We start from the raw sequence: 12,941 nt of genomic DNA, 5'->3' as shown, positions 1-12,941 counted from the left end.
AAATGTCAACGTATGTGTGTGCCGACCGCTGATCTAGGATCATTTTTACGCGGTTGTGGGGACTAGTTCCCTTTAATACCAAATTACTCAGATATTTGGTATTTTAAATTAGTCTTATTTTGACAAAAAGGTAATAGTTCACATATATACATATATGATTTTTATAGCAACCCAGCGGGAACATTTCTCTGAAAAACATGATATTTTCATGAGGTTTCTTCATACAAGCGGAAGGGACAAAACCTCATTTACCCCTTACATTTCTTCCGTCTCTGGTTTCAAAATACACGGGGGTGACACAAAAAGTAAGGGGTAAATGAGGTTTCTATGTGGCTTTTCAAGGGAATTTACATTTTCCCTACACCGTCGTCTGCTAGAAGATACAGGATTTCCAACACTTTCTGCTAAAAGGAACAGGATTTTCAACACACAAAGAACCACCTTCTCACTTTCCCGGTGGGAAACGTTAGAAGAGCTTACTTGTTTTTATAGCAAAAGCGGGAACTTTAAAATTCAATTACAAGAGCACCATGGCCGACCGCCAAGTTCTTTTTGCACGTAAGTTCTTAAAAAATCGCGGTCCATCGAGGATCATTTTTTCGCGAAGTTCGGGGGTGAGTCCGCTAATATAAAGTATTACCAAACTTAAATTTGGACTCTGTCAAACAAAAAAAATGGAAAAATCCGAACTTTAAAAATCCACCATAAATCAAATTTTCCTTGAATTTGAGCAAAACCCGGCTTGTTTTATTTGCTAGGATTTAAACTTTAAGATGGTACCCATTTTTCAACGGATTTATTTCGACTTTTTACGATGTATACATCCGACTTACAGTCGACGAAAAAATACATTTGCCATCAATTGCTGGGGAGCACATCAATGATATTATTTTATAAACTGATGTTCTTGATCAGCATCACTAGACGAGTTTGACAGCTATAGTAGTCAGATTTTCCCAAAAATCTCCTTTCTATTGCAGGTAGTATATAAGTCGGAATTGGACAACTATATCCTACAGCTCAAATCTCTGATATCAGAAATCCTCGATAGAGGATCGAAATGTAACGATCCGTATTTTTTTTATCTTTTACCATTTATTTTGCATCCCTTTTTAATAAATGACCGTTTTGAAATAAATGCAGCACTCCAGAATGGTTTGAGGTAGGGGGAGGTTAGGCTCTCCCCCAGTCAGCAATATACATGCACACTCGTTTGGGATATGTTATAAAAGTTTATCCTATTTATTGTATTATTCTACAATAAGGTCAGCAGAACGTAAGTTTAAGACATTTTTGCCGAGTTTAAATCCCCCTTCGTTAATGTTAAGTTGAGCAACTGCTCTTCAAGTCAGCTGTTATTGGATGGTGGATGTGCTCTATGGGTACACGAGTTTCACATTTGTCAAAAATTTCAACCGTTTCACACGGATGGACTCTATGGGAAAAGGCTATAAGTTACTCTTTAGCTATTATCGGTACAAATTTGACAGTAATAAACAAAAATAATTTTTAGGCCAGCTGAAGCTTATATACTCTTGCAGATCATTCCTATTAATTAACAAATCGCAAAAATGTTCAATTTTCTATTATTTCTCATTAATTTTCCGATCGTTCCTATGGCAGCTATTTGTAATGTATGTAATGTAATGTCATCATTTATTTATGTTCATGAATCTGACCAATTGTGACTAGCGCTTTAATTTATAAGTATTTTTTTTTTGTACTTGTAGCGTTAGGAAGAAATAAAACCAAAATTAAATTAAATTTAAAATATAGTAGTTCAATTTTGATAAAATTAAAATCGAAATTCGGAAATATTTAAAAAGAGTCATATTCCAGAGTAGAAGAGAATACAATAAAAACCAACGAATCAATAATTTGTTTCCTATTAATTTGCATTTAATTTTTCGACCGTTCCTATGGCAGCTATATGATTTAGTGTCTCGATTTTATCTAAATTTTTTTTCGAAATTCATATTTATTTAAAAAATAACATTCCCAAGAGTAGAAGTTAATATTTTAAAAAACACCGAAGCTAGAATTTTTTGTACGTTTTTTTCCGATCTTTCCTATGGGAGCTATAAGATATAGTTGTCCGATCCGGCTGGTTCCGACTTGTATATGCAATAGAAAGAAGACTTTTGGGAAAGTTTCATTCCAATAGCTTTAAAACCGAGGGACTAGTTCGCATAGAAACGGACAGACGGACAGAAGGACAGACGGATGGCTAGATCGACTCGTCTAGTGATTCTGATCAAGAATATATATACTTTATGGGGTCGGAAACGTCTTCTTCACTGCGTTGCAAACTTCTGACCGAAATAATAATACCCTCTGCAAGGGTATAAAAATAGTAAAATAATAAATACTATCCAATTTCAGAAATAGGGTCGTAAACGTTTTGCCTTTTTTTGTAAACTTTTTATTTTCTGAGCCACGGATATACAAATAACACTAGTACTTTTTAACTTTTTTCGGTTGACAGAGTCCAAATTTAAGATTTATCATAGGCGGCGACATGTTAACAAAAATAATTGGTGTTGGCAGCCTGGTCACTAAATAGCTAAATCAGATAATTAAAAGCTAGAAAATTATTAAAGTGAATATAATTTTTGAAATTAAGGTTACTTTTTTCATAAGAATGAATTATCCAGATGGATAGTACTTAATTAAAAATACTCACAGTCATAACGCAAGCAATTTTATATTTTAAAGAAATTTTCAGAACTTAAATTTATTTTATAATTTACTAGCTTTTAAATTTAGCTATTTTTTGACCTGGCTGCCGTCACCACTCATTTTTGTTTACATGTCGCCGCCTATGATAAATCTTAAATTTGGACTCTGTCCGATATGTACGATATGTACAGCCGACTTACAGTCGACCAAAAAACACATTTTTCATCTTTGTCAAGTTTCTGCGCTGCCATTACTTATCCAATCATATTGATCTGTATGGCAAAGTTAAGCTCTGATTTATTGAAATAAAACTAAAACTGGCCCAATCGGGTGGATATCTGCCGAGATATAAGAAATTCGAGAAAGTCAGAAATTTAACATTTCGAACTTTAAAACATCTTTTAAAAAAAACTGTGCCATCGAAAAAAAAAATGCTATTTTCGTGATCTAGGGGTCCAACACTAACAGAATTTGCCTTCAATTGCTGGGACGCACACCAAGAATATTATTTTGTAAACTAGTGTAATTTATCAAACAATTCAATGGCTATAACTGTTGTACTGTTATTTAAAAACACGAATTGGAAATATTTCGGAACAAATTATGTTAGTACCAACCTCGGAATACAGTTGTTGGGCACCTCGAGATTCCCGCCTTCAACTCGGCTACCGTGTGTTTGTTCATTTTTGTTAGAGGAGACTTGTAAGCCTGCCGCCACACATATGTTTCCAGAATCATTTCGGTTTCCAATGGTATTAATATTAGATTGTCTCTGATTCCCGACCAGATCACCATTAGAGCCAGATGTAGGAATATTTGATCCTACACCGGGACCGGAAGATCCACCTGTTATAGAAACGGTATTTGCTCCCTTGGGCGCATGTGTAAGACGTCCTTTCGATGGCACATTGGCAATGGGGTCATCTTCGCCTTCCTCCTCACTTGAACTAGGATCAATCATGGTAAAAAATAGTCTCGATGACTACTATTTGATTTTCGAAACTACAATTAAAAGAAAATGAAATTTATAAGACTTAGAAAATCTGTTATTTAGGAAATGGTGGTTGAATATTTTTAAATCTTCAGTGGTTTAATATCAAATCACTGTGTCCACTTAGTGATGAATCGTACAGAGTGTGCGCGAGGAGACTACTATATATAACCTTAAAATTACTAATATGTTACGATAGTCTGATTATAACAAATGATACACTTATCGAAAGTTACTGTTAGTTCCTTCAAATTTTGGTATCACGACTTTTCCGAAGGCAATTGGTTTAGGAGAAATTACGATAAAAGTAGGGAAAATAAATTGAAGAAAACCAGTAAAGAAAAATGTACCAGGGACCGAAAATAACTGTTATTGTTCATTTTTCTTACAAAAAAATCATGCACTTTGAAGCGTTCAAAAAATTTGGTGAATACACCAATATTTTAGTTTAGTTGTTTAGTTTTATCTTTCGATTGACAGAGTTTTATAATAAAAGTGGAAAAATAACAGTTTTTACTTGACTTTTATTATTTCGATCAAAAATAAAACTCAAACTTCTTTTGTGGCTCTTCTTGGGTAGGCTAAAATAAAATTAGTGTGTGGCTCAACAAAATTCTTTGTCGACCTATTTTAAAAATTATTTTTAAGTCGTTACGACCACGGTTATTTTTCAGTAACCGTAAATGTTTTTTAAATAAAAAAAATCAAGCAATAGGATCGAGAAAGCTAGGTAGAGAAGATTATTGAGAATCGCTTAAAATGTCAAACGAACTATAAGAAAAATGTCCTTAGTTAGGAAGAGAAAGTATCCACACAATCAGCTCCTCTTCTTCTTAGGAATTCGCGGTTTTTGAAGAACGTATTTAAATATCCAACCAAGTATAAGAAAAGGTTCGATATTGAAATCAATTTTTTTAGAACCGCGAATTCTTAGGAACAAGTAAAAGATTGGATTTGGTGGACCTTTCTCTACTTACCTAAAGTCTTGGACTTATACTTGGTTGGATATTTAAATCCGTTCTTCAAAAACCGCAAGATCTTAAGAAGGGGTATACTTTCTCTAAGGACCTTTTTCTTCTAGTTCGTTTGACATTTTAATCGATTCTTCAAAAACCGCGAATTCTTAAAAAGAAGAGGATACTTTCTCTAAGGACCTTTTTCTTCTAGTTCGTTTGACATTTTAATCGATTCTTCAAAAATTCTTAAGAAGAAGAGGAGCTGATTGTGTGGATACTTACTCTACCTAGATTAGTGGGCAACTTTTTTTTTTGTTCTACGGTATTTTATTTATCGAATCTTCTCTCTTAGAGACTAACGACAAGTTTGCAAATCTTAATCTAGTTTATATATTTTAATTAATTACAAATTAATTATTTCCCTGCAGGAAACGGAATCAGTTTTGGACTACTAAAATACTAGTTGGGTCAAAAAGGTTAACTAGTTCAAGTTATGTCCATTTCCTTGTAACGAAGTGGTCCATTTTTCATATGCTTGTCGTCGGAAACAACTAGTCCATTTGCTACTAGTTTTGCACTAGTTACTGTTAACCAATTTACGTTTACAGCTGTTAAACTACACTAAAAAAAATATTTTCACGAAAAAACTAAAAATTAATATCTAAACCATCAAGTGATTGGATTTCACTAGTACTTGACAATGCCTAACTTGACGCTCTCCTAATTTAGTATCCAATTAACAGGCGCGGTCCTTAAAGAATTTCTGATAATTATTATGTAATCAAATACAGTAAATGATAATTAAATGGAAATAAAACAAACTTACTTTTTTTGAGGCAAGTCGCCCTCTCTAGGACTTGAACCCGGGACCTTTGGATTTGGAGACACACTAACTGATTGAGCCATACACGCATCACATTTTGTAATGCCCTAACAAGGTTTATGAATTTTAGTGTGACATAATTCAAAAACAGTGATTTTTCACATATATATTGCCTTGGACAGATTAAACAAAGTTTAAAATAAAACTAAATCATCACCTAGCAAACAAAAAAGAAAAAAAATGTACAGAGACTGGGGATTGAACCGAGGGCCTCGAGTGTTTGATTTGTTTAGTGTTAAATTTCCCAAGACATTTACACTCTAGGCTATATTTTTGGATCATATGTGTTTCATTTGCAACCACTTAAATTCCAGTTGCATTTTAACTAGACCCTAACATGTATTTGTTCTACCAGTTAAATATTTATACCCTTGTAGAGGGTATTATAATTTCAGTCAGATGTTTGCAACGCAGTGAAGGAGACGTTTCCGACCACATAAAGTATATATATTCTTGATCAGCACCAATAGCCGAGTCCATCTAGCCATGTCCGTCTGTCCGTCTGTCCGTTTCTATGCGAACTAGTCTCTCAGTTTTAAAGCTATCGCGATGAAACTTTCCCGAAGGTCTTCTTTCTATTGCAGGTAGTACATATGTCGGAGCCAGCCGGATCGGACCACTATATCTTAAGGCTCCCAAACAAATATAAGAAAATTCATTGTAACTTTGTAGGAAGTAGGCGTTTTGATTCTTGACTACTTAAAAACAAAATTGAAATAAATCGAAACGCTGAATCTGGAATCCCTGGAACTGCACCGAGTGAGTATTCTTTTATCTACAAGGGTATATAAGCTTCGGCTGGCCGAAGGTAGCTTCCTTTCTTGTTTTTTTTGTCAGAAAGGTACCAGTCCGAGACAAGTTTCTTTTTAACTAGTTTTGTGTTAATCATTTTTTCGACTAGCACAAATTTTCTAGACCCTGTGTAGTCCAAATGCATTCAGACAAATTCCGGTTGCTTTATATTAGTTGTATAACTAGTTGTTTTTCAGACTAGTTCGCATTTTTCCTGCAGGGTTAGAATAACGGCCCTAACTATTGCTGCTGGGTGGGGAGGTTTTTTCGCCGGAGTCGTGTATAGAATGGGCCTGGAGCTTGAGATTATACTTTGCTTTCGCTTTGTCGAGTTCGTCTTTAACTAAGCCTATATTTAGATCTTTATGAATATTTTCATTCCGTATATACCACGGAGCTCCTGTTATAGTTTTCAATATCTTTGATTGAGCTCTCTGGATTATTTCGAAGTTGCTGGCACATGCGCTTCCCCATAGCTCGGACCCATATGTCCAAATTGGTTTTAGGACTGCATTATACAAAAGTATTTTGTACTCTAATTTTAGTGGCGAGCGAGCGTTAATAAGCCAATGTAGATTGCTGGCTTTAAATTTTAAATGATTTCTCTTAGCTTCGATATGTTTACGCCAAGTGAGTCGTCTATCCAGGTGGACTCCTAGATATGTTACTTCAGTTGTTTGTGGCTAGTGGCTAGTTTGTGGCTAGTGGCTAGTGTTCAGGGATAGTGAAGGGCAGGTTTGCCTGTTTAGGGTAAAAGTAACATGTTTTCATTTTTGTTCGTTATATACATGTCGGCCCAAGCACACTTCCTTAAGGTACTCCAGCTTTTATTGGATGATAATCAGAGAGGAAATCTTTGCATCGCACTGCAAAGCTTCTTTTCTGTAGGTAGGACTCTAAAATTGTATGGGTGCTTTGTGGAAGTATTAATCTGATTTTATGAATTAAGCCGTCCAGCCACACGCGGTCGAAGGCCTGTGCGACATCCAGAAAGACAGCGGAGCAATATTCTCGCCTTTCAAATGCATTTCGTATCTCGGAGGTTATCCGGTTCACTTGTTCAATAGTTCCGTGTTTTTCACGAAATCCAAATTGGTGCATTGGTATTGCATTGTGGGCTTTCAAGTATTGCTTGATGCGACTGAGGAGCAGCTTTTCAAATATCTTTGATAGGCACGGGAGAAGGCTGATTGGCCTATATGACGATGGCTGGGACTTGTCCATTCCGGCTTTATGGATCATTATAATGACAGACTTCCTCCATTGTTGAGGATAATATCCCAAATTCATCATGCTGTTAAATATTATGGTAAAAAGATGTTTTGCTCAGTTTGGCAGTTCTACAATCATTTTTGGGGTGATGAGATCGTGACCCTACGCTTTCTTTTTGTCTTGGGACTGTATGATTCTTGTAACTTCTTCTGGATGGAATATAATTTCCGGGCTAGCTTCAGGATTGGAGATTATTGGTAGCACAAAGCTATTCGTTGCTGGAAGTGGTTTGAAGACATTTTTTAAATGGAGGGCAAATGTATTCGCCCTCTCTTCGTTGCTGCGGGACCAAGTTCCTGTTTGCCTATGTAGGGGTGATTCACTTTCTATTGGTGGACATATGCCTGACTTAACTTTCCACAGTGGATATCTTTTGCTATTTGGTGAGAGTTGCTTCATAAAGGATAGTTCAACTCTATTTTTCTCAGCTTCTAGTGCTTTGCGGAGCATGCAGTTGGCTATTTTTAGGCGCTCCTTAGAGGCTGGGGATCTATGGGCTTGCCACTCTCGACGAAGCCTTCTCTTATTGTATAGCAGTTCTTCGATGTGCCTAGAAGCACGTCTGCTGTTAAGTGGTTTATTAGATGTTATAGGTTGCGTGGAATGTTGTGCAGCCAGTGTAATAACATTCACTAACGCTTCAACTGAATTGTCGAGGTCTTCTTAAGGAAATGTTTGGGCGGTCATTAATATGAGTACTTACATACTTTATGTATTTGAGCCAGTCTGTTTTACCAGTACTTAGAGAATGTAACCGTTCTGTAACCTGAGGATGGTCGTAGAGGTGAAGCAAGATGGGCGAATGATCTGATGATAAATCTAGAAAGTGCTCCACACGAACATGAGCCTGCGGCACTCTTCTTGTGATAGCAAAATCAATCAGGCCAGGTTTCTTATTTGGTTCTGTTGGCCAATATGTAGGCTTACCCGGAGAAATAAAGTCAAGCTTGTTTCGTGGAGTTATTATCGCGTTGTAAAGTTGTTTTCCCTTGGGGTTGATGAGTCGAGATCCCCAGTGTGTGTGCTTTGCATTGTAGTTACCAGCTGCTATAAAGCGGTCACCCAATATATCGAAGAAGTTTAGGAATTCTGCTTCGGTAATAGCGAAGCGCGGTGGGCAGTATTTAGAGGCTAGGTTTAGGTACCCGCTTTGGGTTTCGAGGTGTACTGCTGTTGCTTGGATATAAGTCGTAGCGAATGATGGCATCTCGTAATGCCTAATGCGATTTTTTATCAGAATTCCATTATCTCCATGAGTTGGCATCAGGATGATTTGTCGAATAAAATGTATAGCCAATAAGATGAAAATAGTTTTTATTTGTTAAGTGAGTCTCTGATATGAGCATGGCGTCAATGTCATATTGATCAAGGAACTGCATAAGCTCGTATTTGTGCTGCGAAATGCCATTCGCATTCCAGAAAGATATTTTAAGAGTGATCATCTAAGATTTTTGTTTGACTAGAAGCTCCAGGAGGAGATTTTGAGTGCGCACAAGCTCCTGCAGAGTTTGCTGCATTGCTCCCATTGTTTTTGTTATAGTTGCCAGCATTTATTCTATACCACTAGGTAATTGGGATGTGTTTACGCAGATACTTTCCGAAGTATGGTTCGATGCCTGTTGCTCCAAAAATCCTGGAATGGTTTGTTTAAATGTAGGTGTTGGAACTGAAGCGTAAGACCCGTTGTTGTAGCTCAGCGCCTGAGCGAAAAAAAATACTCCTGGTGTCGTTGTTGATGGTATACATATATGGAAGATTTTGGCGGATGGCTGGGTTTCTAGCTGCAGTTATTTTTGGGGTTAGGCGGTTTTTCATCTCCTTATAAATACGGCAACCTCTGTAGTTGGCCGTGTGGTTTTCCCCACAGTTGCTACATTTTTTGGCAGATTGGTTTTCCTTATTTAGAGGGCAGTCCATAGTTAAATGTGCATCTCCGCAGACAACGCAGACTGCGCAAAGTTTGCAGTATTTTCTCGTATGATCATATTCTTGACAGTTCGTACATTGGATGGGTCCATTCCGTTTATGGGGTTCCTCAACCGTGATTCTGCGGTGCAATAGATATTGAAGCTTGTAGATTGGGTGAACTTCATTTTTATTTAAAGGCAAATTTTCCGGTGTCAGTTCTATCTTGAACATTGGCTGGGGAATTTTGTTTCTGTTTATTATGTTTATAGCCGTTTTGGCATTAAAACCCTTTTCTTTAAGCCCATCTATTATTTCAATGGTTGGAACTGTTGATTCAGTTCCTTTGATAACTACTTGTATGCCTTTGCTACTTTTGAGTTGATAGGTATAGTAATTGGTTTTTCCCTTATCTAGGTATTTGGCCACTGATCGATAATCTTGTTCATCGTTTGCCTGAATTTTGGTTTCATTTATGTTACCTCTTCTAATAGAAGTGACATAGAACTTGTTAGCTCCGCTTAGGTCAGTTATTTTTATAAACGTTACTCGTAGAGTAAAAGGGTATATTGTATTTGTGCAAAAGTATGTAACAGCTAGAAGGAAGCGTTTCCGACACCATAAAGTATATATATTCTTGATCAGAGTCACTAGCCGAGGCGATCTAGCCATGTCCGTCTGTCTGTCTGTCCGTCTGTATGAACGCTGAGATCTCGGAAACTACAAAAGCTAGAAGGTTGAGATTTTCCACACATATTCTTGGGCCTCCTACGCAGCGCAGTCGGGACACCAACCCGACTATAGCGTTCTCTCTTGTTTTGACTAGCTCAGCACAATTTCCTTGACGAACATATATGGGTGGTGGCCTTGGTTTTTTAGCAATGGTTGTTTAAATCTATTATTGGTCAGCGTATTTTTCGGGACAGTGATAGTATTTGATTTTAATACTTTTGATGCATTGGTTTTTCTAGAAGATTGCGGGCTTAATTTTCTTTTTATTTGCACATAGCGATCGATTCCAGTTTGTATAAACGTTCCGTTAGCATTTTTCGTAGTTTTTTGGTTGGTTGTTGTTGTTAGTGCCGAAGTCACAGTGGTAAATACGGGCATTGTGCTGGTAGTTGTTTTTATATTGCTTGTAAGGTCGTAGGGGTCGGGTGACGGGCTTTGGGCGCTCATCGGGTGCTGTGCCGCTTGCACATAGTAATGCAGGGGAGAGCGAGCGCGCTCTCGCTGTGTTCACTTGCAATGTTGCAGTTTTCTTTGGTACTATTGACTCATTAGCTCGAATACAAAGGTAAGCGTTGTTTCTGATTGACGAAAGTCGACGTTCGTCTTGTTGTTGTTGCCCAGCTGTGCTTATTTTAATTAAGTTTCAGAGCTTACACTCTGACACGTTGGCTTTTAATTTATAATTTATCACTATAGACGGCAGTCCATGTAGTGACGAAGCGCACCAGGAGAGTGTGCGAAGGCGACTACTATATATACACGAAGAAATGAAAATCTACTGTGATGGTCCGATCATAATGAATGATACACCTATCGAAAGGTATTACGAAAACTAACAGGATTGCATACCAAGACTCTAAGAAAATCAATTGGCTTGGGAGAGAGAGCGGTGAAAGTGAAAAAGTGAAAATTTCGAAATTTGGAGCTGTTGGGGCCGGTGGGGATAAATGCCCCCTCGCAATGTTTTATTTGTATTCCTTTTAAAAATACCCGTCGAATGAGGGGTCAATTGTCAAAATCCGACGCTCCGTTCAAAAGTTATAGCCAAAATAAGATTTTCTTCATCTTCCCAAAATGAAAATTTAATTCTGTTTGTCAGTTTGTCAGTTTGTCCAAAACATGTTTTTTAAGTTTTGAAAATTTGATATGACGTTCATTACATCGATATAAAAAACTTTTCTTCTACCACTTTTGGAAAAACTCGCTAGTTTAGCGGGAAAACAGCTATAAATAGCTAAAATTCGGAAAGCCGTAACTTCTATACTACTAAAGCTACAGACTTGTGCTGCATCTCGTTTGAAAGGTATTTTGAAATGCTATAAACGCCTTCTATATGCAATTTGTGTAAATGTAATAGTTAAAAAAATATGAACAAAAGACAATTTTTTAAAACTTTTTTTTTTAGCTTTTTTTTATTTTTCTCAAAAACGGCTCTAACGATTTTCTTTAAAACCTTAAACTGTATAGCCCTTGAGATTCCTTAAATTTTGGTATATAACACATTACTGTAAAAAGTCACGTTTAAAAGTTATTTTTATACGAAATTAGCCACTGTTGCCAGCTCGAACAATTAACGCTCCCTGAGTATTGAATTTTGTGTGAGGGTATCCGAACTGTATTTTAGGGTCATGGAATCAGTAAATTTGCACATAAGAGTTCCATATAGGAATCTTTTGTTCTACGACTTTTGGAAAAAGCCGCTACTTTAGCGGAAAAAAAGCTAAAAATGGCTAAATTTCGTTAGTTTGTAAGTTCTACACTACTAAAGGTACAGACATGTGCCATACCTCGTTTAAAAGGTATTTTAAAATACTTTTTAACTTAATTTGTTTAAATACAATGGCTTACAAATTATGATTGACCAATTTAAATTTAAATGTATATATTATAGCTCCTATGAGAGCAAATGTAAACAAACAAAAACTTCTGATATCAAATAAAAACACCTCTTAACGAGGTACAAAACTAGTGACGATCGCACCTTCAACATACAAAAGTTCTGATATCAACATTTGTGACGAAAAATTATTACACTCGTCATTAAATAGACTTTCTAATATTTTTTCATTCGGCACGCTGCAAAAGAAAATGCCTGTGAAGGGAAAAAGGCTTGAATAGTTTGCTAGGGCGGGCCGAATGAGAAAATATTAGAAAGTCTATTTAATGACGAGTGTAATAATTTTTCGTCACAAATGTTGATATCAGAACTTTTGTATGTTGAAGGTGCGATCGTCACTAGTTTTGTACCTCGTTAAGAGGTGTTTTTATTTGATAGATTATATTAGTAATTTATCACACTAAACTTAAAATTTTTTCATGGGCAACACGAGCACTTGTACCCATGCCTACCCAGAGCGTCTTTTCGCGAGTTAAATTCGGTAATTTTCACTATATTTTGTAATCATTCGGCGGAGCGATACAAAAATACGTCTGATGTCGTTGACAGTTTACTTTAAACTTTGGACTACTGAAGATATGAAAAAGTAGTCGTATTTTGTCTAATGTTGTTCCAGGTTGTGTTGAAGAACTCGCAGCCTTAAGTTGTTCTTGTACAATGAGAGAGAATGAAAAGAGCATTTCGACTATAATCCATGTTTTAAAACATAAGCATGAACAAAGGCTGGAAGTATCTACTATACTGACTATAACGGGATGCAGAAGCAAAGTTCAAGTTTTTTTCAGAGGTGGTACGCCTGCATTCCCTACATGCAAAAAAAAAAAGCGAAAATAA

The 12,941-nt window shown here is 36.5% G+C and overlaps 1 protein-coding gene across 9 annotated transcripts in view; it reads right to left on the bottom strand.

Moving 5' to 3' along the window:
- The window catches only part of Cadps (calcium-dependent secretion activator 1), a 126,112-nt gene that overhangs the window by 99,920 nt on the left and 13,251 nt on the right, over positions 1-12,941 (bottom strand). For all 9 annotated transcript variants that reach the window (XR_011419543.1, XM_070218030.1, XM_070218032.1 and 6 more), the window contains one exon: positions 3,297-3,681. Coding sequence is in view for 8 of the 9 variants with exons in the window: in XM_070218030.1 (XP_070074131.1) it covers positions 3,297-3,640 (344 nt within the window). In the remaining variant the exon portion in view is untranslated. The remainder of the gene's footprint in view (positions 1-3,296; positions 3,682-12,941) is intronic.

This window comes from Drosophila takahashii, chromosome 4 (genome assembly GCF_030179915.1).
Source record: "Drosophila takahashii strain IR98-3 E-12201 chromosome 4, DtakHiC1v2, whole genome shotgun sequence".
Lineage (NCBI taxonomy): Eukaryota > Metazoa > Arthropoda > Insecta > Diptera > Drosophilidae > Drosophila > Drosophila takahashii.
Note: the sequence above shows the minus strand (reverse complement) of the source record. Positions and strands in the feature narration are given on the sequence as shown.